The 27,880-nt window shown below is 39.5% G+C and overlaps 1 protein-coding gene across 2 annotated transcripts; it reads left to right on the forward strand.

Moving 5' to 3' along the window:
* The first annotated feature begins 2,028 nt into the window (after nucleotides 1-2,028).
* On the forward strand, nucleotides 2,029-27,809 carry ccnb3 (cyclin B3). Of its 2 annotated transcripts, XM_043704681.2 has the most exons (13): nucleotides 2,029-2,206; nucleotides 2,519-2,655; nucleotides 5,536-5,619; nucleotides 5,779-5,897; nucleotides 6,679-6,796; nucleotides 7,388-7,459; nucleotides 9,467-9,565; nucleotides 10,257-10,349; nucleotides 12,586-12,723; nucleotides 17,465-17,620; nucleotides 20,839-20,988; nucleotides 21,455-21,585; nucleotides 26,439-27,809. In XM_043704681.2, exons 2-13 carry the CDS (start codon nucleotides 2,584-2,586, stop codon nucleotides 26,512-26,514), a joined length of 1,308 nt encoding a protein of 435 aa, XP_043560616.1. In that variant the 5' UTR covers nucleotides 2,029-2,206; nucleotides 2,519-2,583; the 3' UTR covers nucleotides 26,515-27,809. The 2 variants fall into 2 exon arrangements, with proteins under 2 accessions (XP_043560616.1, XP_043560618.1); XM_043704683.2 differs by lacking the exon at nucleotides 7,388-7,459.
* Nucleotides 27,810-27,880: the final 71 nt, after the last annotated feature.

A 27,880-nucleotide genomic window follows, 5' to 3' on the forward strand; every position in this document is an offset into this window, starting at 1 on the left:
ATGCCATGAATAAGGAATATTCTATATGAAGGGAAATGACATGAGTTGACACTTGGAAAGATATAGGAATACTTTGTTTTAAATAAGGAGCAGCAAAGTAATGCTTTCTTTTGTGATATGTTATGCTATGCAGGCCTTCCCAATTTAAAAAGAAATGGTGGGAAAGTTTGGTTCCATCAAACTGTATGATGGAAATACAGAGAACTGGAATGACTACATAGAGAAAATTCAATATTCTGTTCAAACTAAAAAAATTGAAACAGTTGTCCTCCTGAGTTTATGAAGGGGGATCCTTTTACCCACCTGAAGAGTCTGCTACAGCCAGAGAAACTATTTCCAAAACTACTGAGGCAAAAGAGGGCCATTGAACTGGTTTGAGGAAGAAACACAATCAACATACAACAGAAGTGCAGAAACCAAAGTGTTGAACGAAAATCTCCATAGTATAAAAACAGCATAGTATAAAAAAAGCCCAGAGTCTCAGTTTGAAGATGACCTGTTATTAATCATATAGCCATTGCTGCTGACACCAGCCAATGCTGAGCCAATCCTTAGTGAATAGCAATCTGGTAAGAATGTAATTCTAGCCATTTGGTTTGTCTCCAACAGTACTTTATTTTTAATTTTTTGTAATTATGTCGCTACCTCAATTAATTGGATTATACGTCATCCATTTTACTAATTATTCAGCTATTGACACTTTACTCACACGTCTGACACTTTTGATCCTCTGCAGATACTTATTATTTGACATTGTATGATCACTTGATCTCTCTGTATATAAATTCTGTGCCTGTATGCCTTCCATCACTTCACGTGATGAAGGAGCAGCACTCCAGAAGCTTGTGATGTCAAACAAAACTGTTGGACTATAACCTGGTGCTACGTGACTTCTGACCTTATACACCCCAGTCCAACACTGGCACCTCCATACCATTATGCCCTAGTAAGTATCAATTGTCACTATGTGATAATTAAGGATACAAAACACCAAACAAAATACATGAAATCAGATTCAGAAGAATGGTACTCTATCCAAAACTTTAACACTGATTTCTCTGCACAGGTGCTGTCAGACCCGCTGAGCTTTTCCAGCAATTTCTGTTTTTGCTTCTGATTTACAGTATCCGCAATTCTTTTTACTTCAAATCAAGCAACTGTAAGGCTAAAAAAAATCAATAATGCACCATTTCCTCAAAGTATGTAAATTTACCTGCTATGAATCCGCAATTCACATCAAGGAAACGTTTTTGACGGAAGCAATTATAGTTAATGCATATGCAGGATTCTGTTCAACTATAGACTAGAATTCACATTGGAGTTTTCATTGAACCAACAAACAGCTCTGGAAAAAGTAAATAATAACTAGACTGGAATCAATCAGGGAGCAAAACAAAGGTTATAAATTGTATTAAGTGAATGCTAATGTGTTCATAATATATTTTACTATGATATATCAAATGCAAATATAATGAAATAATATGCCATTAAGAAACATCATTTGGAACTGCCGCCCTCTCATTCGTTTATTTAACATATGCCTCCCTTCCCCGATGTTTTCATTGTTAAATAAATGTGGAATACTTTAGATACCAGGAAAACAGGAAATGTTGGACAGACTCAGCGGGAGGCAGCAACAAGGTAATGTTCTGATAAAGAATCATACTAGACGCGAAATATGAACTCTGTTTCTTTTTTGCTGGATTAGTTTGTTTTCCTTTCTCTCGCTCCACAAACACCACCAGAGCGGAAAACATTCCAGTTGCCTTCTCTTGCTGGCTTGCTCTGCCTTTAAAGAGACAAGTTCCCTTTGCCACCAACTCACGAAGATGTGCGGCTCAGAGCCCCGCCCCTCTCCCCTCATTGGTCAGGCGCGTTCCATTTTGAAAAAGGCTCCTCCCTTAGCAACTGCGAACTAGCAACGCATCCTGGTGGCGTTCTGATTGGCCATCTCTGGATAGCCTGCAGCCAATAGTGGAAAACTAGTGGCTATGCCGCACTTTTCAAAAAAAAAAGGTGTGTGGGACAGGGACAGTGAGCGGTGTGTGTGGAGTCAGGAGTTTTTCACTGTTTGTTACCCACTAACTTACACCTTCAATAGAGCACTTGCAGCAACGCTCCTTCCTCAACTCTCTGCATTTAGAGTCTCTTACCCAGTCTGGTGTTTTCAATCAGCATCGCTCTCACAAAGTTGGAGTTTCAGCAGGTTAGTGAATTGCTGCCGCTCGTTTCATTCAGTTTGGTTGCATTAGCAATGATGCATTTGTTGCAAATTTCTTACTGTGTGTGGATTTACTATTCCCTTTTCCTCTTTCCCCACCTTCCCCTTCTCCCACGCACGCACAAATCCCAAGAGGACTGCACTTCGATTGGAGAGTCAATAGCATGTGGGATGCGGCCATATGTATTTGCTAAATGAGTGTCGTTTTGTTATAGTATGATATTACGGCAAATAATAGAACTCCAGGTCTTCTACTCCCGCTAACCAAATGTTAACTTCTCATTTTTTTCTCCTTAGGTTATCTGGTCCTTTTCTTCCCTACCTTCCCTCTTTCCCCACCCTCCTTCAGGCTTGCCGGAGCAATGCCGCAAGCCTCGGAAGCAAATATCCCTCAATGTAGATCATTTGGGAAGGAACCTTCTATAACGGAGAAGGTAAGAGCATTAACTTAAATGCCATTTCAAAAAAAAATCTGAGAGGTTGTGTGTGTGAGTGAGTGAGAGAGAGAGAGATAGATCAGGGTCGTTTAAAAAGCCTTCAGCAAGCTTTCCCGATTGATGCTATTGCTTAATGCACAATATTTAATACGTTAGATAATGTCGCAACAGGTATTTTCTGTAGGTAGAATGTTTGTTTGGTTTTAAACGGAAGGAAATCAGTCGTGTGGTATATGTTTATACTTGAAAGTCTACTTTCGATCTGTTGATCTAACTGAATCTTGGCTAACAACAGCAGGATATCTCCTAAACTGTAAATATGAAAGATCATAGATTGCTGGACATACTCGATTCCATGCAACAACAGAGGAACAAATTTAACGTTTCTGGTTAGTGTTCTAATGAACTGTCAACTATAAGAAAGGTTAATTTAGCTTCCCTCCCTGCAAAAATTGAAACGCTAATTGTTTCCACCATTTTCTGTTTTTTAAAATTTTGAGTATCTTAGTTTGAGTCTGAAGTTGGATGAATGTCAACATAACTTCCTATATTTTAAAGTAGAACTTGACCTAAATTGTACTCCTATATCTAAAAGTGAGATTTAAATTCCTTGCATATGGATTGTTTCTCATTGTTAAACTTCAAAGGTTCATCGGTTATAAAGACCTATGGTTAATTATGGCAAAATTTGCAATTAAATCTGGTCACATGCTTAAATTTTTTAATTGTTCTAGCAGAATAGCAGCTGTTGCACAGCCCAAACACCTGTTTCCACTGATTGTTTCCAAGGTAGATATTTTCTAATCTCCTCCTTCCAGAGATGTTGTTACAGATGTCTGGAGTAGGTGGGACTGGAACCCAGGTCTCCTTGTTCAGAGGGGGAAGGCCTGGGTTCTAGTCCCACCTGCTTCAGAGATGTGTAATACATCCTTTTTTTAAATATGCACTGTAGCTTGTGACATTTTGCTGAACATTGTATTAAATATACTTGCATTTGGACAATTGCATCCTCTTTCAAATTCTAGATGTTTGCCTTCCTCAAATTGGAGTAGTTTGTCCATTGTTTTGCAGCAAAAATTGGTCCTAAGTTGTGTATTTAACGTTGATGGTATGTTGGCGATGATTTCCTCCTTTTCGATGTTTACAAGTTTGTCTTACATCACTGTTGCATTGTTCAGCATGTTGGCAAATTTTAATGTATTATTTTCAAACAAAACAAGTCCTGTAAGATTGAATTGTAGCTGTTTATCATCCGTGGCTTCTTGACCTCCTCCTTGGAGTATGAGTTATGGTGTTATACTTTTTGGACACATCTGGACTTCACTGTGAAAATAGCTTTTAGCAAATTGGTTTTGCTGGCAGAGGTTGCTCTTGTAGTTTTTGGAAACTCTAATGCTTCACTGAAGAATTTAGAATCCATTGCAACTAACTCCACTTGTTCTTGAGGACAGGTTTGATGCTGACCAAGACAGCATTGAGTAAGAACATACAATGTTGGAAATGTGTAACAATATTATTACTTCAAAAGATGGTCGCATTTTAGATTGTTGGAATGATGCCCTCATATTCTTCAACGTGGACAAATTGGCTCTGAAGATGTGTTGATATTAATCTCCTAAACAAGAAGTATTTAGCATAATTGTTACATACTTCACTTCAGATGCAAGGAGGTTTCAAATAACCTTTCCAGAAACACTTGCTCGTCATTTTACTTTGGGGGAGGCAGTGGCATGACAGTAATATCAGTAGACTAATCTAGACTGATCTCCAGCATCTGCAGCCCTCACTTTCTCCTAATCTAGAGATCCGGGTTAATATTCAGGATACCTGGCTTTAAATCCAACTATGGCAAATGGTCAAATTCTGAGTACGGTAAAATCTGCAATCAAAAAGTTAGCCTGATGGTGTACATACCCATCTTGTTCCCGAATGTTTCCTTTTAGGAAAGGAAATCTGCTATCCTCTGATCTGGCTAAACAAGTGACTCGAGATCCACAGTAATGTTTGACTTTGAATTGCCCTCTGAAACAAGCCATTCTGTTAAAAGACAATTGGGGATGAACATTCCAATAATGAACAAAATTCAATTTTCTCAGGCCTTTAGAATGCTGTTAACATCAGATTGGAAGGGGAAAGCTAATTCTGCTAAAGTGATATATTTTAAGACTGTTAAAATCAGCCCCATTCTTCTTAATGGGATTGGTCCAAGTGTACTTTCGAAATACAATTCAGTTTTGACTTTGCAATCCTGGCATTATACAAGTCCTTCACAAACAAATGTTTGTTTTTCTTGAATGTTTTATAATTCAAAATTTGTAATGTAAGATTATCTATTTTAGTTTGTCTTCATTAATTTATTAAAGCAGCTAACAAACAACTCTTCGTGGTTTAGCATATTAATTCCCTTTTTAGATTCTTAGCCAAGGTGGTTCCTTGCATTTGTTACCCTGAACAGTATCAGCGGAAGTCAGGATTCATGTAGCTTATTTACTGTCTCTGCCTGAGGAAGTGGCAGGATTGTTGAGAAGCAAATTAATGTGAAGGAGAAAATAAACTTTTTCTGAGGGTGGTAAGCATGTGGAAAACGTTGCCAGAGGAATTGGTAGAGGCAGGTACAATTACCACACGTAAGACATCTGAACAAGTATATGGATATGATATATTCAGGGGGATATGTGCCAAATGCTGGCAAATAGGATTTTCAGTTAGGAAACCTGGTCTCCGTGGATGAGTTAGCTGAAGGGCCTCTTTCTGTATTGTCCACAATCCGTAATAAATATTCTTTTCTAGCACTGTGTATCTGTTAGAAAGTTGCATAGATTTTAATGGCCAATGCTTTGATTTCAATTGCATACTAATTCCTACATCTTCATTCAGGATGATTGCCTTCATATCAAACGTTCCCCTTCATCGCCCCAAGGTGGGCCCAAGAAGAGATCAGCTTTTGAAGATCTCACAAATGTAAGTTCCGTGACTGGATTGCTTTCTTTAATATGGGTGAAACCACCTTCTGTCCAAAATAAATGGGTTTTATACCTTTTTTTTAAAAAAAAAAACTTGACTAGAGAAAGTGTGTTGTTTAACTAATATCTTACCCTAACTTTTTTTCACCGCTAATAGGCCAAACAAGGTCAAGATCCGGTTTCAAAGAAAAAAACTGGGAAGGTGGTGGGTAAGAAAAGTCAAAAAAGTGTCATTGCACAAGAAACATTGAAAAATGAAGAGAATAATTTAAAAAGGTGAATGTTCTCTTTCTGGGTTCCATGTTTTGAGTTCTGAGTGTATGTCAATATTGCAATTTCTGTATTTTTCAAGTTGCTTTAACTGTAGTAACTAAGGCAAGTGGCAGGAGCATCCCTCAAACAAAATTTGAGATGAGAGGAGTTATTTTGTTTCTCTGGTGGTTGAGGGCTGAATGTTTAGCTGGGACAATTTCTTGGTAATCTCCCAACTGCTACATTTGAATACAGCTGGAATTCTTCTTTAACATCTCAAACTGAATATCTTGGAATGGTAGTAATTTTGGTATAATTGCAAACTGTTCCAGACCCAAAAAAAGGTAGAAGGACACTATCTCAAGTTTTTGTATCTAAATGTAAATGTTCATAACTATACAGTTACCTTTCATCTGTTTGTACACACATACTCACTTACAAAAAGTATTATTGTATCATGCCCATCTATATATCATTCTTCTGTAAATTACATTAATTTTCATTCACTTTACTGCATGAAAGTTTAATTTGGATTCTATACAACATTTTTAGTTCTTCAATTCCATAGCTAAACTTTAACTGTGTAAAATGTGTCCAGCTTTGTTAACATTTGAATTACTGATTTTAATAAAGTTTGGAATAATCAGGATACTGCTGAGATTGAGGAATCTTGTAGAGAAACTTCTTGGGTACTCTTCTAAAGATATTGAAATTGACTTGTGATGCTAGTGACAGACTTATTAATTACACAATGAATGATGCAGATATTACTAAAGAATTCCATTCTTCTAATTTCTTCCTTCAGTACAGAACCTAAAGCTCCTCTGGAGCATCAGGATAATGCAGCAGTACACAAGAAACCCAAGAGACTGGTACCAACTGAGGAAAAAGCAGCTGATGTAGATAAATCAGTAGACCCCAAGGTAAACAAACTTTAGGTGGAGCAGTGGGGTCTGCTGCTGGATTTGATAATCTAGCAACAGACTCCACTACTCCATCTAAAAGTACTTTTATGATTAAAGCTAAACTTGTGCTGGCCATGTAGACAACTACACAACATTTATTCTGTACCAGCAGTCTCAAATCAGTGAGTAATTTGAAAATGAAATGGCATATTGGAATGTTAATGGCCAGGCTGGCAAAGTGCAGTGAGTGGGTTCTTGATCAATGTACCATGGGGCTGAGTAAGACAACGTTCCTCCTCTTGAAGATGAAGTGCCATGAGTCGATGGGTAGATAAGGACTGAAGGGCAAATTTGTTTGTTTCATTTAACTTGACAATATGTCAGTCAGTGCAGTGTGGCAGGCCCTCCTGACCAACCCACCTTTTTGGTTTCAGCAGACACTGGCATAGGCTGCTGTGATTCTCATGCCACCAGCACACCAATCGTCCCTTTCCCAAAGAAAGAAAAGAAATCAAAGTTCCACAGCACCTTTCTCTGTTCGATTTGTTGAGCTATACAAGTAGTTTTTTTAATGCAATGTTTGTGTTCTTGTACAATTCTGATTTACAGAAAAATCGCGCTTTAGAAACAGCATTTAGTGTTGGTAATTTAATCGCGTTACAGCAAACAGACATTTTAAAGGTTTGTGCTTCATCAATCACTTTAGTGAATTTTTGTTAATGAAATGTGTGTTACAGCAGAACAACGTGTACTTGGGATAGCAACTCTACTCTGTTACTGCTATGTACATGAGCCTGCAAGTCTGAAAAGTTAGCTTGTTTAGGTGTATTTGGTTCCAACAAGAATTCAGCTTGATGTCATCTAGGACAAAGTAACCTACTTAAAACTGTTAGTAGTTGAGGGATTTTTTTTTTAAAGAGCAACCAAAACTTATCAAGCCTCCTTAGACAGCAACTTCCAAATTCTTGATGCCTACCACATAAAAGGATAAGGACAGCAGATACCTGAAAGTACCTCCTGCAAGTTTCTCTCTGTACAGATTTGCTTCCTCGCAACTTTGGATGTGCGACTGCTGTGTGGAAGTTCAAAAACGTTGCTTACTACCACCTTCTCTCGGTCAGTTCAGAATGGGTGACCAAACTGGCCTTGCTAATGATATACTCGACTCATGATTACTTACCAAAGACAGGCCAGCCATCTGCTTTTCCCACTCTCTACCAAAAATTCAAAATGGTTCATAGCCAGTTTGTAAAATATTTGTGGATGCAAGATTTTTTTATCACTTTTTCCAAGGAATGAATTTTGAAGAAGTCTGCCTTCAAATTCTATTCAAGAAAAGTTTTCTTTTCTCTAATTTCAAAAAGGTGTTGAGATAAAAGATACCTGACAGGATTATTTGGTCAGCAGCTTTGTTCTAATGTTTTTAAGGCCTGAAAACAATTAAGACTGAGACCCCCTGATTTGGGGAAGTGTATCCTTGTCCACTAATTTATTATCACTTGTAAATATTCTTGTAAAACTATTTTGTATCAACCTAGGCTTAGGTTCATCAGATTCCATGCACTATTGCCATCTGTTATGCAAAGGTCCTCACTAGGTCTCTGTATTTCATTCTGGTGTTGTTGAACTAAAACTGTATAGACCATGCTACTTAATAGCTTTTCAGAGTAGCTAGTGGATCGGTGCTGGGTCCTCCTACTTTTTGTCATTTACATAAATGATTTGGATGCGAGCGTAAGAGGTACAGTTAGTAAGTTTGCAGATGACACCAAAATTGGAGGTGTAATGGACAGCGAAGAAGGTTACCTCCAGATTACAACAGGATCTGGGCCAATGGGCCGGGAAGTGGCAGTCGGAGTTTAATTCTGATAAATGCGAGGTGCTGCATTTTGGGAAAGCAATTCTTAGCAAGACTTGTACACTTAATGGTAAGATCCTAGGGAGTGTTGCTGAACAAAGACCTTGGAATGCAGGTTCATAGCTCCTTGAAAGTGGAGTCGCAGGTAAATAGGATAGTGAGGAAGGTGTTTGGCATGCTTGCTTTTATTGGTCAGAGTATTGAGTACAGGGGTTAGGAGGTCATGTTGCAGCTGTACAGGACATTGGTTAGGCCACTGTTGGAATATTACATGCAATTCTAGTCTCCTTCCTATCAAAGATGTTGTGAAACTTGAAAGGGTTTAGAAAAGGTTTACACGGATATTGCCAGTATTGGAGGATCTGAGCTCTAGGGAGAGACTGAACAGGCTGGGGCTGTTTTCCCTGGAGCGTTGGAGGCTGCGGGGTGACCTTATAGAGGTTTACAAAATTGAGGGGCATGGATAGGATAAATAAACAAGGTCTTTTTCCTGAGGTGGGGGAGTCCAGAACTAGAGGGCGTAAGTTAGGGTGAGAGGAGAAAGATATAAAAGAGACCTACGGGGCAACTTTTTTATGCAGAGGGTGGCACGTGTATGGAATGAGCTGTCGGAGGAAGTGGGGGAGGCTGGTACAATTGCAACATTTAAGAGGAATTTGGGTATATGAATAGGAAGGGTTTGGAGGGCTATGGGCCAGGTGCTGGCAGGTGGGACTAGATTGAATTGGGATATCTGGCCGGCATTGACTGGTTGGACCGAAGGGTCTGTTTCCATACTGTACATCTCTATCACTCTATGACTCTAATTGGAGAATTTCTCATGGTTTTAGTTGCCTGACTATGATGAAGTTGATGAAGAGAATTTGAAAGATCCATTCTTGAATGCAATCTATGTGAATGATATATTCAACTATATGAAGGAGAGGGAGGTAAGCAAACTATTATCTTGTAACTTACCTGCTTTTTCCCTAAAAGCATCATTGGTCTTGTATTCTTTGAAACAAAGTAGATGGGATTGGCAGATTGTTACAGTTAGTCTGTATTTTAATTCTCTGCATTGTCTTGTCATTCCATATTTTTATACCCAGTGCTCTGCATTTGCTGTCTAACATTTGAGGAGTTGTCTAGAAATTGGATAGCAGTTATACAAAAGTACTGATGCCACCTGCAGGTTTGCTAACTATGCTAATGAACTTGATCAAAGCATAGATCTTTCAAAAATATTTGGATAAATATTTTGACTTTTTACTCTGTACAATTTAGTTTCTGTACTTTTCTAGATTCTAGAAATAGGGAGTCAAATTCAACGTGAGAACTAAATATTCTGGAGTTGGTGTATTACTTCAGGACTTTGATGTCTGATGGATTCTGTGATAGAGTAAATTTTACAAAGTCTAGTTTTGAGGTTCCATATAGTCAAACTTTGCAACTGAGAATCCATAGCCAACCTCTCGGGTTCCAGGTTTATTCATAAAATGGAGCAATAGGTAGAAATTGGGAACAGCTGGAAGCTGAAATTTTCTAATGTTTTTGTGGTTTGAATGGACTTTGTGCAATTAGTAATGAATTAACATTAAAATAAATAGATTCATTCTAGAACCATGTGTTTGTGTTTGGCAGAAACAATTTGTTCTAAAAGGCTATATGGAAAAGCAACCTGACCTGAACATTGAGATGAGGGGAATTTTAGTCGACTGGATGGTCGAGGTGCAGGTGAGTAAACAGTCACCTTTTAGACACTTTGGACTGATTTTTCATTTTAGCTTGTTTTGTAATTTTTGGTTCTGGGGTGTAGGTTTGCTCGCTGAGTTGTAGGCTTGATATCCAGACGTTTCATTACCTGGCTAGGTAACATCAGTGGCGACCTCCAAGTGAAGCGAAGCTGTTGTCTCCTGCTTTCTATTTAATGTTTGTCCTGGATGGGGTTCCTGGGGTTTGTGGTGATGTCATTTCCTGTTCATTTCTGAGGGATTGATAGATGGTATCTAGATCTGTGTTTGTTTATGGCGTTGTGATTGGAGTGCCAGGCCTCTAGGAATTCTCTGGCATGTCTTTGCTTAGCACTCCAACCACAACGCCATAAACAAACACACAGATCTAGATACCATCTATCAACCTTTCAGAAAACAAACAGGAAATGACATCACCACAAACCCCAGGAACCCCATCCAGGACAAACATATAAATAGTAAGCAAGAGACAACAACTTCACTTGGAGATCGCCACTGATGTATCCAGATGTTTCATTACCTGGCTAGGTAACGAAACGTCTGGATACCAAACCTACACCCTTAAACCTCAACCTGAGCTACAAACCTTGCATCTTTGGTTCTATCCTGCACACACTGGATCCTGTAATATGTGCCATTCGTGGCCAAGAGGGCCTTCAGGGTTGTGCCCATAACTCCACAAGGTAGGAGAGTGGATTTGAGTAAAGTCGGAGTGATTTTTCAGTTTTTCTTCACCAAATCACCACTCAACCCAAACTCTCATTAGCTTGTAGGAATGAATGTTTCTCAATACTTCTGAGATTGTTATGCAGGATAAAAGTTTGAAATTGATTGCGTTGGTGAAACAAAGGTTCTAACACTTCCTTCAGGTTACTTTTTAATTTGTACAATTCACAAGGATTGAATTGCAAGTTGTAGGTAGCAACTATACTATTGACTTGTATATTAAACGTGGAGGCACACTCGGAAATATTTGAAGTTTAAGTGGAGTCTGGAAACACACAATCAATTAGTTTGCTTCAACAATACGAAATGTTCATATTAATGAGCCTGTTAATTATCACTTTGCATAATGTCCCTTTTTAAGGAGCTTGACATGCAAGTAGGCCAGGCACCTGAATGTAATTACCTGTCCAGATGCTGCTGCCGCCATTCTGCACGTTAGCTCCCTAGACCCAGGCTGTGTTTAGTGATTACTAGTTTAGCTTTCAATAAACCCACCAGAGATCTTCACGTAAATGGAATTTGGTTATCTATTACATCCAGGCAGCACATTACAAAAAATGCATTTGCCTGTCAGTGAAGTTAATCTGCTAATTAAGTAGTGCAGTGGTAGCATCCCTACCTCTGGGTTTGAGTCCCGTGCCAGGACTTGTTGACTTCAGAATTTGCTTCTGTAATTGGCCAAACCAATCTTACTATCAGCTTGTAAATCCTTCCAATATATGTCTGATCTTGGTAAGTGTAGAGAGTTTTCCAGTTAGCTATCCAGCAGAAGGTTGTGGAAAAAGTACTCTACCCATAAGTGGGGACATTTACAATGGAAGCAAAGATGAGACTAATAGCAGGGTGAGTAATTTTGAAACATGTTGTTTTACCTGAAGATTTAGGTATCTTCCAATCTATAGATTTCCATCACTAGCTGCCTATTCACTATTTTCCCTTCAGATTTTCTAAAGAAAAGCCAATAATGTTAAAAGCAGTGGACCATTTCAAACCTTCAAAGCTATTATGCTATTTAATAAGTCTGATTTGTATATTTTAATCTCTCTTCAAGTCCTCCATAACCTCATCAAGCCTGGTGATCTTGTTTCTCCTGTATTTTTTAAAAATGATTTCACCATTGGCTGTGCCTTCAGCTACCTATCCATTAATCACTGGAATTGCACCCTAAAAGCTACCTCATTCTATTTCTTAAACCTTTTGCAGCTTTTGAAAATATGTTCTAATATCTCTGGCTTAATGTTGAATTTTATTGAAGCACCTTTGCATATTTGTTTAATGGTGCTGTACAACTATACCTTCAGTTTGGTGTTGTATAATTGTCCACTAGTTCTAACAGTAACATTCATTTGGTATCCTCCAGTGTCCTCAAAGCATTTGGTTAGCATACATATCATAGATCCATTGGACATATTGTTCATAGCTTTTTGCATTACGCTGTGATTAATTTCATGCAAAGTTCCAAATCCAATAATTTATTTTTTTAATTTCAAAAGGAAAATTTTGAACTGAATCATGAGACTCTGTATCTAGCAGTGAAGCTAGTGGATCATTACCTGGCACTGACGGTGTGTATGAGGGAAACACTGCAACTTCTGGGTTCTACTGCAATCCTCATTGCTGCAAAATTTGATGTAAGCAACTTTTATCCGACTTTTTTTTAAAACTCTTTCCTCACACCCTTTAATGGGTCCTGATGAACTTCATCCTAGTTTCTTAAAATAAGTAACAAATAAGATTGTTGATGTATTGGTTTTAATTTTCCATAATCTCCTCTTTATCATGGAGAAATTCCATTAGATTAAGAAAATTAGGTGAAATCCTTCTCTTCAAAAATGTTTGACAGAAAGCAAGAAACTACAGGCAGCTAGATTAACATCTACTCTGGGATAATTTTAGAAGCCATTAATAAAGATGCTGTACCGGTGCACTTAATTAATCAGGCAGAGTCAACATTGTGAAAGGGAAGTTTTGTTTAACCAATTCGCTTGTGTTCTTTGAGAAAATAACTTGTACTATGGATAAGGACAAACTGGTGGATGTACAGTGCTTAAATTTCTAGAAGGCATTTGAAGTGTCACATCAAAAGTTATTGTGGAATATGAAAGCTCCTGGTGCAGGTAGTATGGATTTTTAGTATGGATAAAAGATTGTTGGGTGTTGTAGCCATTCTCCAGTTGAGATGTGATGAATGGTGTGCTGGAGCTCCAGCATTCACTATTTACATTTAATTTCTTGGATAAAGGACTGAATGTATAATAGCTAACTAAATTTGCTGTTGGCACAAAGATGGATAGGAGAGTAAGTTGTGAAGTGGCATAAAACTACCGAAGGGAAATAGATCAGTCCAATGAGTGGGGTAGTGATCTGGTAATGGAGTATATTTTAGGTCAATTATGAAATTAGCCCTTTTTTTTTTTTTTGCAAGAAGAATGAAAACATATCTAAATGGTGAAGGGACTACAGAAGGTTAAGATTCAGGTACAGCAAGTAATTAAGAAAGTAATAGAATGTTTATTGTGAGGGGATTGAGTACAAAAATGGAGAGGTTATGTTTCAGTTATATAGAACACTGGTGAGGCCATCGAGTATTGTATACAGTATTTGGTCCTTTTTAAAGAGACTAATGTGAATGCGTTCAGAGATGGCATACCAGTCTGCTACTTGGAATAAATGTTTTTTTTTTAAATAACCTGTTGGACAGGCTAACTATGTAGAAACTGGAATTCAGCCACATGAGAAAGGGCTTGATTGAAATATACCTGATGGGTCTTGACAAGGTGGAAATGGAAAAACGTTCCCTTCTCTGGGGGAAAAATCTAGAACCAAGAGCTATCTAATTAACTCAGACTATATTCTTCTGGTGGGTTCATGAGTCTTTGAAACTCCCTTCATCAAAGTATGGTGGAAGTGGAGTCTTAACGTTCAGTAGATAACTTTTCACCCTTTGCTCATCAGTCTGAGGGATAGGTGAGAAGGTGAAGTAAATAGTTCTTGAATAGTATAGCAGGTTCAGGGGACTAAGTAGGCTACTTCTCATAACTTTGCTCATATAAAGCTGAGCTTATCTAAATTCTGCCTGTATCCTGACTTCTATCAAGTCCTTCTTGTACGTCACCATTCCATGTCCCCCTACCCCGCTATTTTAACTTGTCCAGCTTGACAATGTTTTACTATCCTCCAACACTGGCTTTTATACATGCTTCATTTTCTTCACCCTGCTGTTTGTTACCTATACCTTCAACTGTTTTAGGTCTTAAGAATTGCAATTCCCCTTTATTTTCTTGCATACTCTTTCTGATATTTTAACTGCTAATGTCAGTTTATTTAACTGTCAATTTTTCTAGTCATGCTCCTATGAATTGATATAAATGCTACATTGAGAATCTTGGATAAGAAACTAAAAACAGGGGTAGGATATTCATCCCCTCAAGCCTTTTATGCTATTTAGATGATGATTGCTAATCTTCTTTTAAAGGCCTCCACTTTTTTGTGCCAATTCCTCCCAGTCCTCAACTCCAAAAATCTACTAGTTCCTCTAAAAACTTTGTTATCCAGCTCCCATAAGTGAGGTTGAAAATTCCAGACACACTCTATCCTTTTGACTGAAGAAATGGATATGTATTACATCCTCTTATGTTAACTACATCCACTAGTTTGAGATTCTCCCACTAGTGAAAACAACATATCAGCATCTAATCTGTTAAGCTGTCTCCAATCTTCTTGAAACAAGATCATGCCTCATTCTCTTTAATTACAAAGAATAAATGTCTAATCCTTACATTTCCAGGAATCGGCCAAATGAATCACTTTTAAACTGCTTCCATTTTCAGTAAATACTTTCAATGCGAGAACCAAAAACTACACACTACTCCAAGTGTAGCCTCACCAACACCCTGTGCAGCTGTAACAAGTCATCTGTTTTGAAACTTCAGCCCCCTAGCAATACGAGTCAAAATTTGTTTGTCTCTAATTATTTGCTGCACTGGCATGTGAACCTTTTTTTTCTTTCATGCAAAAGGCAGCCAAATATCTGAACTACAGTTTTTTGTTATTTGAGTCCCTTCCCACTTAGATAATGGCTTGCTTTTTGATTTTTCTTTATTCCCCTACATAAGTACATGACCTCAACTTTCTTAAGTGGGGGGGTATGTCCTTGTCACAACATACCCCCCCACCTATCTTTTATCATCAGTAAATGTGGATATGTTGCACTCTACCCTCTCCTCCAAGTTGTTCTTAATAAAGATGGTAAGCAATTGAAGTCTGATCCTTGTGGCATTCCACTAGTTATATCTCTCCAAACATTGTGTAAACCTCAATCCTCAATCCATGCTAATGTTATCCCCAATTCCCTGAGCTCCTGTCTTGTGCAATAACTTTTTTTTTGTGGCACCTTATTTAAATGCTTTTTAGAAATCCAAATACTATACCTACTGGTTCACCTCATCATTTCTGTTCATTATATGCTCTAAGAACTTTAGCAAATTTGTCAAACATTATTCCTCCTCTCAACACCAGTCCCACACTCATTTTAGCTACTTTTTTTTAAAACACAACTGTAGAGGTTTTGCTGTTTTTTGTATTTTTCTTGCCCATTTTACTTCCAATTTTCTCTGCTTTTTAATCAACTACTCCTGCTTCCATTCTTTAAAGTGCTGCAACTTTTTTGCCACTTTATATGGCTTAATTTCTGATTGGGAACTATTTTTTGACTATGTCTTTATTTACCAGTGGTGGTTTGCCCTTCTGATTCCTTTTTGACAAGAATTTCTTTTGCTGAGCATTTATAAAAACAGCTTTTATGTCTGCCACTGTCCATCTATTGACCTTTCAATATAGTGCTTTAGATAACTTTAGTCATCCTTCTGTAATTGCCCCTATTTAAATTGAAGATATTGGTTTGCTATCTCTCACTAGAACTTCTTACATATTGTGATTGAAGGATCTTTAATGATTAGCTACCTTATTAACTCATTCATTGCACCTTTATAGAGCTAAAGTATCCTGTAGCTGGTTAAGTTGTGCAACATATTGCTCTAAGACTAATCCTGATGCACTCTGCAAACTTGTATTTCATGTTCCCTTTGGCCAACTGATTTGTCCAGTTAATGTGTAGATTGAAATCACTCGACAATTGCGGTGCCTTTCTTGCACTAACTTTTTTTAAAAATTACACTATGGCCTACAATGAGGCAACACTTTTTGCAACCTTGTAGATGACTCTCCTCTCCCATCTCACCCATAACTTCTTTCCATTTCTATTCCTTATTTACATCCAAACTGATACTTGCATCACAATCCACTGGACCCATATAACCACTCAACACCACAATGATACTATCCCTTTTTTTTAAACAAAGTTACCCATCTTTCCCCTTTGCCTATTCGTCCAGAATATTTGAATACCTTTTGAACGCTGACTTCCCAGACATGGTCCCCCTGCAACCATGTCAATGATAGCTATCAAGTTGTATTCATTTATATTTGCACCATTAACTTGTCAATGTTGTTACAAATGCTGCATGCATTCAGAGAAAGGACTTTAAGCTTTTGACTTTTTAATCATATTACTTTGCAATTTTTGTATGCTTTTGCTTAATTGCTATCCCTTCCTTTCACATTCTGATTATCACTTTTTTACTATCTTGCAATTCTGTACTCTTGGTTTTTTTTAATAAGTATTTTTAAACTTCCCTTCAATAGAGTTCAATTTCCTCCCCACTCTGCCACTAATTATTGGAAATTGCTATTCACTGCCCTTGTTATACAATTCACCCAGGACACTGATCCCAGCATGGTTCAAATAAAGTCCTTGCCGACATTGAGTCTCTTTCCTGAGTTTTGGGTTTTGCTTATTTTAAAAGTAAATTTTCTAACTACTTTTAAGCCTTAATATCATCGTTTGATTTTTTTTTTTAAAACCACTTGGCCAATCTAATGAAATACGAAAGAAATATTTAACAATCGCCTACCTGGTTTCCAGTGGTGTCACACTTGAGTTCAGACTCGTCTAAAATAAGTTGAAGGAGCTCTGTCTCACTAGGTTTTAGCTCCTGCTGCCCTTATTGAGTAGGTCCCCTCTCCCAACCTGCTCCACGCTCCTCCAGTCATTTGCTTGTGCTTTAATGAATAGTATTGGAATGAAGAAAGGGTTAGCTGATCTTGGCTGCAGTCTCATTGCAAATGAGGCCATTATAACAATATTTACTGAATAACTCTGGACACTGTCAACATGGGTATTTTGACAAAGAAAAAAACTTTTATCTACTGGATCATGAGTTAAGTCTGAGTCGCTGCTGGAGCAGGAGCCATTGTTTAGATGGTAAGCTGCCTTCAGTGTGGATTGGGTTGATGCACATTTATCATTTCCAGGAGCGGTGTCCTCCCTGTGTGGATGATTTCTTGTACATCTGTGATGATGCATACCAAAGGGAGGAACTGCTCTCAATGGAGGTTAACATTCTCCGAACCATGAAGTTTGATATCAATATTCCTGTGGCCTATCGATTCTTGAGAAGATATGCAAAGGTTGGTCACTTTGTTTTGTATAATTTGAATTTTTCCTGTTGTTTAGTGTACTAGTGAGGGAACATACTAATTTGACCCCAAACAGTTTTGTTATGAACTTGCAGCGTGGGTTGGTACCTGGGACTTCGATGTTGTGGCTATTACGGAGACATGGGTAGAACAGGGACAGGATTGGCTGTTGCAGGTTCCAGGGTTTAAATGTTTTAGTAGGGTCAGAGGTGGGGGTAAAAGAGGGGGAGGTGTGGCATTGCTTGTCAAAGATAGTATTACAGCTGTGGAAAGGACGATGGATGAAGACTCGCCATCTGAGGTAGTTTGGGCTGAAGTTAGGAATAGGAAAGGTGAGCTCACCCTGTTAGGAGTTTTTTACAGGCCGCCTAATAGTCCTAGAAACGTAGAAAGGATTGCGAGGATGATTCAAGAGAAGAGTGAAAGTAATAGGGTGGTTGTTATGGGGGTCTTTAACTTTCCTGATATTAATTGGGAAAGCTATAGCTCAAGTTTGTTAGATGGGTCAGTGTTTGTCCAATGTGTGCAGGAGGGTTTCCTGACACAATATGTAGATAGGCCAACAAGAGGTGAGGCCATACTGGATTTGGTTCTGGGTAATGAACCAGGTCAGGTGTTAGAATTAGAGGTAGGTGAGCACTTTGGGGACAGTGACCACAATTTGGTGACTTTTACTCTAGTGATGGAGAGGGATAAGTGTGCACTACAGGGCAAGAGTTATAGATGGGGGCAGGGAAATTATGATGCTGTGAGGCATGACTTAGGATGTGTGGCCTGGAAAAGTAAGCTTCAAGGCAAGGGTGTAATTGATATGTGGAGCTTGTTCAAGGAGCAACTATTGAGTGTCCTTGATAAGTATGTGCCCGTCGGGCAGGGAGGAAAGGGTCGTGTGAGGGAGCCGTGGTTTAATAAGGAATTGGAATCCCTTGTTAAATGGAAGAGGGCGCCTATGTGAAGATGAGGCGTGAAGGTTCAATTGGGGCGATTGAGAGTTATAAGGTAACCAGGAAAGATCTGAAGAGAGAGCTAAGAGCAGCAAGGAGGGGACATGAAAGGTCCTTAGTTGGTAGGATTAGGGAAAACCCTAAGGCTTTCTATAGGTATGTCAGGAATAAAAGAATATGACTAGGGTAGGAATAGGTCCAGTCAAGGATAGTAGTGGGAAGTTGCGTGTGGAGGCTGAAGAGATTGGGGAGACACTGAATGAATACTTTTCGTCAGTATTCAATGTGAGTACTGAGTCACAATTAAGTAGAATGGATGGCTTTGAGGTATGTAGAGAAAAGGTGTTGGAAATTCTGGAAAGGGTGAAAATAGATAAGTCCTCTGGGCCTGATGGCATTTATCCTAGGATTCTCTGGGAAGCAAGGGAGGAGATTGCAGAGCCATTGGCCTTGATTTTTATGTCCTCGTTGTCTACAGGAGTAGTGCCAGAAGATTGGAGGCTAGCAAATGTGGTTGCCTTCTTCAAGAAGGGGAGTAGGGATAACCCTAGCAACTATAGGCCGGTGAGTCTCACTTCTGTTGTGGGCAAAGTCTTAGAGAATTGTAAGGGATAGGATTTATGAACATCTGGATAGGAATAATGTGATCAAGGATAGTCAGCATGGTTTTGTGAAGGGCAGGTCATGCCTCACAAACCTTATTGAATTCTTTGAGAAGGTGACTAAGGAGGTGGACGAGGGGAAAGCAGTAGATGTGGTGTATATGGATTTTAGTAAGGCGTTTGATAAGGTTCCCCATGGTAGACTACTGCAAAAAATACGGAGGTATGGCATTGAGGGTGAGTTGGAAGTTTGGATTAGGAGTTGGCTGGCTGGAAGAAGACAGAGGGTAGTAGTTGATGGCAAAGGTTCACCTTGGAGTGCCGTCACTAGCGGTGTTCCGCAAGGATCTGTTTTGGGACCATTGCTGTTTGTCATTTTTATAAATGACCTGGAGGAGGGGTTAGAAGGTTGGGTGAGCAAGTTTGCGGATGATACGAAAGTCGGAGGAGTTGTTGACAGTGAGGAAGGATGTGGCAGGTTACAGCGGGATATAGATAAGCTGCAGAACTGGGCAGAAAGGTAGCAAATGGAGTTCAATGTAGCTAAGTGTGAGGTGATTCACTTTGGTAAGAGTAATAAAAAGATGGGGTACTGGGCTAACGGTCGGATACTTGGTAGTGTGGATGAGCAGAGGGATCTTGGTGTCCATGTACACAAATCTTTGAAAGTTGCCACCCAGGTAAATAGTGCGGTGAAGAAGGCATATGGCGTACTGGCTTTTATTGGTAGAGGAATTGAGTTCTGGAGTACTGAGGTCATGTTGCAGTTGTATAAGACTCTGGTGCGGCCACATCTGGAGTATTGTGTGCAGTTTTGGTCGCCATACTATAGGAAGGATGTGGAGGCACTGGAACGGGTGCAGAGGAGGTTTACCAGGATGTTGCCTGGTATGGTAGAAAGATCGTATGAGGAAAGGCTGAGGCACTTGGGGTTGTTTTCATTGGAGAAAAGAAGGTTTAGGGGTGACTTGATAGAGGTGTATAAGATGATTAGGGGTTTAGATAGGGTCGACAGTGAGAATCTTTTTCCACGTATGGAGTCAGCTATTACAAGGGGGCATAGCTTTAAATTGAGGGGGGGTAGGTATAGGACAGATGTTAGGGGTAGGTTCTTTACTCAGCGAGTCGTGAGTTCATGGAATGCCCTGCCAGTAGCAGTGGTGGACTCTTCCTCATTATGGGCATTTAAGCGGGCATTGGATAGGCATATGGAGGATAGTGGGCTAGTGTAGGTTAGGTGGGCTTGGATCGGCGCAACATCGAGGGCCGAAGGGCCTGTACTGCGCTGTATTCTTCTATGTTCTTCTGGGTGGGATGATCTTTTGGACAGTTGGTGAAGCATTGACAGGCCAAATGGCCTCTATCCGTGATGTAGGGATTCAACACAGACATTGCTGAAAGAGATTTTGACGCATTTTTAGTGTTGTGAAGGATTACTTGGGCACTTGTTTACGGTTTGTAACGTAACTAAAATGCATTTGTTATGGGGAGGAAAAATGGATTGAAGCACTGAGTGTTAGAAGGGGAAGTTATCTGACTATCATGTCAGCATTTTGTTAGTGCGGTTCATGAATTATTTTGTCACATTACTTGGAAATATTGCTTTAATTTTGAGCAGTCTGAGATTAATCGTCTGAATCTATCTCCATCTGAATATTTACAGTGTGCTAGAGCCAACCTTGAGACATTGACGCTTGCACGTTATATCTGTGAGTTGACCCTGCAGGAATATGAGTTTATCTGGGAGAGTGCTTCTAAATTAGCAGCATCCTGCCTGCTACTAGCCCTCAAGATGAAAGAGCTTGGAGGATGGGTGAGCATAACCTGAGTTGGCATATTCAGAGACTGTCTTCTGCACCCCTGTCCTTTTTATTTCCCTGTGGTTTTACAATGTGGTTCTACCAAGTTTTCTGCTTATCGACTCTGCTCTGAACCAGCTACTGGGATGTGAGAATTGTGCAGTAGATTCCAGTTCCCAAAAGGGAAAAGTGGGAAACTGAAACAGAATATTAAATCTGCTCTATTTCCCCAGAAATAGTGTGGCTGAGTGCTGGGTCAGGGAAGGAGTGGTGGAGTAGTTGACATTGTGCCACTAGTGACATGATGTATTAGTACTCCAGTATGCTGTGCTCCTTTGTGCTGTCCCTGCTGTTTAAGTAATTATGAAATCCTAACCTGAGAATACGATTAGTTTATTTAACATATTTCGGTGGACCTATATTAATTTGAAATCGCCATGAAATAGGCAATCCAGCTCACCAGGTTCTCTTGTATTTTAGACTCCGACTCTGGAACATTACACTGGATATCATGTCACTGACTTGCACTCGCTGCTGAGGAGACTAAATCTTTTGCTTTACAGTAAGCCAGATGAAAAGCTGAAGGCTGTTCGGTACAAGTATGCTCACAAGTAAGAAGTTAACTGTGTATCTGGTAACATTTTAAACTATTTAAGCGAGACAGTGGACATGGCACACTTAAGTTAGTTATGGTCTGAGAACGTGCTGTGAATACCCTAGGAAGTGCTGTGGCATTTGATTTGAAATTTCATGGGAGCAAGTGAGCTAGTTATCTCTAGGTGAAAGTGAGGACTGTAGATGCTGGAGATTAGAATAGAGAATGTGGTGTTGACAAAAGCGCAGCAGGTCAGGCAGTATCCAAGGAGAAGGAGAATCGATGTTTTGGACCAAAGCCCTTCTTCAGGAATGATGAAAGGCTTTTGCACAAAACATTGATTTTCCTGCTCCTCGGATGCTGTCTGACCTGCTGTGCTTTTCCAGCACCCCACACTCTACTCTACTCTAGTTAATCTCTTGAGCCTATTTCACCATTCAGTTAGATCATGGCTGATGTACCACCTATTTTTTCCTTTTGTTTGAACTGTAATCCATAAGAATCTATACACCACCTCCCTTGACACTTCATTTGGTCCCAGCTCTCCACACGCTCCTGGGAAGTGACTTGAGAAGGAGTAGGCTTTTCATCCCATTGGTCTGCTCTATCATTCAGTTAGATCATCTGATAATCCTCAACATCCCTGCTCTCTCTTCCTACTGATCAAAAATGAGTTTCTTAGCCTTGAGTACACTTAACTCAGTCTCCACAGCCAGTATGGTGAAGAATACCACTGATTTGTGACCCTCTGAAGAAAATTCTCATCTCCATCTGAACTAGGTGATCCCTTACTTGGAGATAATGATCTGGTTCTAGACTCCTATGAGGTGAAAAATCCTGTCAGCATTTGCCCTAAAAAGCCCCCTTCACAACTGTGTATTTCAATGTGATCACCTCTCATTCTTCTTATCTCCAGTCAGTAGAATCCCAACCTGATTAGTCTTTGCACAATCTGCAGTTTTGTTCATTCCTCTAAGAATCTTGTATGTTTCAGTTGCCTTTCATTTTCCTTAAATCCGAGTACAGGCCCAATCTACTCAAACTCCTGTCATAAGACAATCCCTCTATACCTGGGATCGACCGAGTGAATCCTCTCTGGACTGTCTCCAATGTGCATCTTTCCTTGGATCAGGAGACAAAAACTGTTCAATATTCTAGCCGTGGTGTAACTACTGCCTTATTTAATCTTAGCAAGACTGTTATTTCTGTACTCCAACCTCTTTGAAGTGTAGGCCAACATTTCATAGAATTTCTAGTGTGGAAACAGGTCCTTTTGACACAACAAGTACACCGACCCTCAGAGTAATCTGCCCATTCCCCTACCACTCTACTCTTACCCCTGACTAATGCACCTAACCTACACATCCCTGAACACAACGGGCAGTTTAGCATGGCCAATTCACCTAACCTGCACATCTTTGGATTGTGGGAAGAAACCAGAGCACCTGGAGAAAACCCATGCAGTCAAAAGGAGAATGTGCAAACTCTAGACAGACAGTCGCCAGAGGCTGGAATCGAACCTGGGTCCCTAGTGCTGTGAGGCAGCAGTGCTAACCACTGAACTGCCCTGTTTGCCATTTGTCCTTTTGTGATATAAGCACTAGGTTTCCCAAATCTCCCCCCCCCCCCCCCCCCCCCCCCCCCTAATTTAACTTGCTGCAGCCTTTCTCTATTTTAGATAATCATTACTCCTCTTACCTTCCTGCCAAAGTGCATGACCTCATGTTTTCCCACATTATATTCCTTCTGCCAAGTTTTTGCCCACTCACTGGAACTGTATATCTCTGCAAACTCTGTCTGCTTTGACACTTGTCTTCCAAACTATTTTTGTCATCTACAAACTTGGCTATGATATGTTCACTTTCCTCATCCAAGTTATTCGTGGATATTGTAAATGTTTGTGGCCTCCATATCTCTGCTTCCTGATTTAGCTCCTGAATGGTGTCCTTCTGTGTACCCCATTGAACATTATCAATAAAATAAATTTCACTGAATTACTACTTTTATTTGGAATTAAATAATGCCTCCCTACTTTGCAGTCAAGGGAAGATGCAAGTTTATGAATATTGACCTTAACTTAGCCTATTAATTCCCCAGGATAATTCTGGTGACTACTGGAGAGAGAGAGAGGTGTGTGCAACAGGGTAGGTTTTACAATTGGGAGAAGGGTAAATACAATGCTGTAAGACAAGATCTGAGGAGCATAAGTTGGGAACATAGGCTGTCAGGGAAGGATGTCGTGGAAATGTGGAACTTTTTCAAGGAATAGATACGATGTGTCCTTGATATGTATGTACCTGTCAGGCAGGAAAGAGATGGTCGTGTGAGGGAACCTTGGTTGACGAGGGAGGTTGAATGTCTTGTAAAGAGGAAGAAGGGGGCTTACATAAAGTTGAGGAAACAAGGTTCAGACAGAGTGTTGGAGGGGTACAGGATAGCCAGGAGGGAGCTGAAGAAAGGGATTAGGAGAGCTAAGAGAGGGCATGAAAAATCTTTGGCGGGTAGGATCAAGGATAACCCCAATGCCTTTTATGCGTATGTGAGAAACATGAGAATGACGAGAACGAGGGTAGGTCCGATCAAGGACAGTAGTGGGAGACTGTGTATTGAGTCGGAAGAGATAGGAGAGGTCTTGAATGAGTACTTTTCTTCAGTATTTACGAATGAGAGGAACCGTATTGTTGAAGAGGAGAGTGTGAAACGGACTGGTAAGCTAGAGGAGATACATGTTGGGAAGGAAGATGTGTTGGGCATTTTGAAAAACTTGATGATAGACAAGTTCCCCGGGCCTGACGGGATATATCCTAGGATTATGTGGGAAGCAAGAGAGGAAATTGCAGAGCCGTTGGCAATGATCTTTTCGTCTTCACTGTCAATGGGGGTGGTAGCAGGGGACTGGAGAGTGGCGAATGTTGTGCCCCTGTTCAAAAAGGGAATAGGGATAACCCCAGGAATTACAGGCCAGTTAGTCTTACTTCGGTGGTAGGCAAAGTAATGGAAAGGGTACTGAGGGATAGGATTTATGAGTATCTAGAAATACACTGCTTGATTAGGGACAGCCAGCATGGATTTGAGGGGTAGGTCTTGCCTTACAAGTCTTATTGAATTCTTTGAGGAGGTGACCAAGCATGTGGATGAGGGTAGAGCAGTGGATGTAGTGTACATGGATTTTAGTAAGGCATTTGATAAGGAGCAGAGGGATCTTGGGGTCTATGTTCATCTTTGAAAGTTGCCATTCTGGTGGATAGAGCTTGTAAGAAGGCCTATGGTGTATTAGCGTTCATTAGCGGAGGGATTGAATTCAAGAGTCGTGAAGTGATGTTGCAGCTGTACAGGACCTTGGTTAGGCCACATTTGGAGTACTGTGTGCAGTTCTGGTCGCTTCACTTTCGGAAAGATGTGGAAGCTTTGGAGCGGGTGCGGAGGAGATTTACCAGGATTTTGCCTGGAATGGAGAATAGGTCGTACGAGGATAGGTTGAGAGTTAGGCCTTTTCTCATTGGAACGGCGAAGGATGAGGGGGTGACTTGATAGAGGTTTATAAGATGATGAGGGGAATAGATAGAGTAGACAGTCAGAAACTTTTTCCCTGGGTACAACAGTGTTACAAGGGGACATAAATTTAAGGTGAAGGGTGGAATGTATAGGGGGGAATGTCAGGGATAGGTTCTTTACCCAGAGAGTGGTGGGGGCATGGAATGTGCTGCCTGTGGGAGTGGCAGAGTCAGAATCATTGGTGACCTTTAAGCGGCAATTGGATGGGTGGTTAAGCTAGGACAAATGTTCGGCACAACATCGTGGGCCGAAGGGCCTGTTCTGTGCTGTATTGTTGTGTTCTATACCATCTTTCTGGGGATATGTGGCAGGCATGTCCAGCATTGTTGCTCATTCCTAATTGTCAATCAGGTGAACATTCTTTCTGAGCTGCTGTAATGCCATAATGATTGTGGAACTCATTGCCACAGAAAACTGCAGGCCAAGTCATTTGAAGGTCTTTGATTAGTAAGGGGATTAAAAGTTATGAGGGAGGGCAAAACAAAAGAATGGGTTTGAGAAAAGTCAGTCATGATTGAAATGTTGTTGCAGACTTAAGGCTGCATGGCTATACTTCTATATTGTCTTATGATTACAGTATTCCACATAGGGTTTGACTTGAGACTGTGTGTAGAACATGAGTAGGAGTGAAGTCTGTCCAGTCTGCTCCACCATTAATGCAATTGCTGGCTGATCTTGGGCTTTAAACATCATTTTTCTACCCATTTCCAATAAAGCCTTGATTCTGAGACCAATAATCTGTCTATCTCAGCCTTAAATACCATTTGATGGAGTGTCTACACTTCTTTGAATTCTAAAGATTCTTAGTTCTTTGAGTGAAACAATTTCTCTCATCAAAGATCATCTCTTTATCTTGAGAGAGTACCTCCCAAGTTTTAGATTTACTCATCAGCAGAAACTTCCTCATTTTTGAATTATAGCCCCCTTAAGACAGGCCAACACACCATAAGCTCTTTTAGATTGCTATTTTCCATCTGTCCATGAGCTGTTAATCCTCTTTTTCTTTTGACAGTTTCTCGTTTCTCACCATTTGACGAATTTAAATCCCTGCATCTTTGTTGTTTTTATTTCTTACAATTTAAGAATGGCCACTTGGTTGCAGCAGCAGATAACTTTTACACTAATCCACATCTGACACAGCTGGTGAGTTTTGGTGTACAATACATTAGATCTGGTTAAGTGTGAGCTTGAAACCTGTGAAAAAGCAAGTGTCCTAATCTGCAGCTGAAAGTACTCCTAACTTAGTACTCCTCCTATATTCCCTTCCTTATATTTACTCTTGTCCTTGAGAATTTTACTTGTCTTTTGTTTTAGGGTATTCTTTGAAGTAGCAAAAATCCCACCCATTGATGTTCTGAAGTTAGAAGACCAGCTTAAGGTGGACACTTGATCCGATCAAATCCAGACAGTCTGGGGAAGTGGTGCTGTATCACCCATAGTCATAAAGCTGATTACATGTGTATATATATTGTGTAAATACTTGTGTAATATTGCTTTACTATACCTCTGCTAAGCAGAAGCAATTGTGTAATTAATCATAATTGTTACTTTTATTATGTAACATTCAAATTCAATTGAATAACAAAATAACTAAAGAGGTGAGAAGAGGCTGATCTGTTCAAAACACGAAATTCAACAATTGTTTTTTCCCTCTTCAATCTAAAACTTTGAATATGGTGTAAGTGACAATGAGCTATTGGCCTGTGGAATACATGCTACAGCTTGTTTCTTTTTATTTGCCACAAGAATGTTGTTAATAAATAACCACTGAATATATTAGATGTTTTGATATCTTAAACTTCAAGTTTTTAAAAAAGTAACAATTCTTAACATTGTAGATTTTTAAAAAAAATCTTGTTGAAAGAATTAGGGTACTGAGTGTCCTCCCACATGATGTTCTATCACTGTTAGTGAAATTGTTCCTTTCTTTTGAACTGAATGTAAGTAAATTTTCACCCCTCCCTATTTCTACATTTTGTCAGAAGTTCCTGTAGATTGGGAAAAGAGGGGAAAGATGCAAGGACAACTACACCATCTACTCTCTAGCCCTTTGAAACTACAAGTGCTGCAGAATGACACCGCTTTAATGATTAACTTGTAAACTCTTCACATCTTTTTCCCCTTCACCTTGCAGTTGACTAAGTGTCTTTATTGTTGCTTGATTTGATCCACCTATTCCACCCTGTTGTAGAAAGATCTTGGGGGGGGAAAAAAAAATGCATGCAGCCAACTATGTTTGCAACCAAACTATTTGAAAATTAGTGCACAATATTAAAATTATCTAGCTTAGCTGAGAAGAATGTAATACACTTGCTCAGAAGAAATAATGTTTGTTAACTTTGGATCTCTAATGTTACTGGTAAATAGTAAAATTTAAAGTTTTCTCTTTAATTATAAACCATTTTTTGGCTTGTTTCAGGGGTCACATTGTAAATTATTTTCAAGTGCAAAGTATTTCAATGTGTTTCTGTTAATAGTACCATTTGTGATGTTTAACCTGTTAATATTAACTTTGAAACTATTTAAGCTATGCTTTGGAAGCTCTGTCATTTTATATTGTATTTTGTTTTGCTTTTTCAGCAAATAGTTTGTTACATGTGAAAAAAGTATATAAATATGTATATGTTTGGATACTTCTGATTCTGCTTTCAGCATTTCTTATTAAATAAGAGCCATAATTCATTCCTACAAGAATGCCCAAGATGCATTATTTTAATGTGCTGTATATGTTGTCTGCCTTTTTTTAGTGATCTTTC

Source organism: Chiloscyllium plagiosum, unplaced genomic scaffold, assembly GCF_037043375.1.
Source record: "Chiloscyllium plagiosum isolate Xiang-an unplaced genomic scaffold, Cpla_swu_hap1 HiC_scaffold_11, whole genome shotgun sequence".
Lineage (NCBI taxonomy): Eukaryota > Metazoa > Chordata > Chondrichthyes > Orectolobiformes > Hemiscylliidae > Chiloscyllium > Chiloscyllium plagiosum.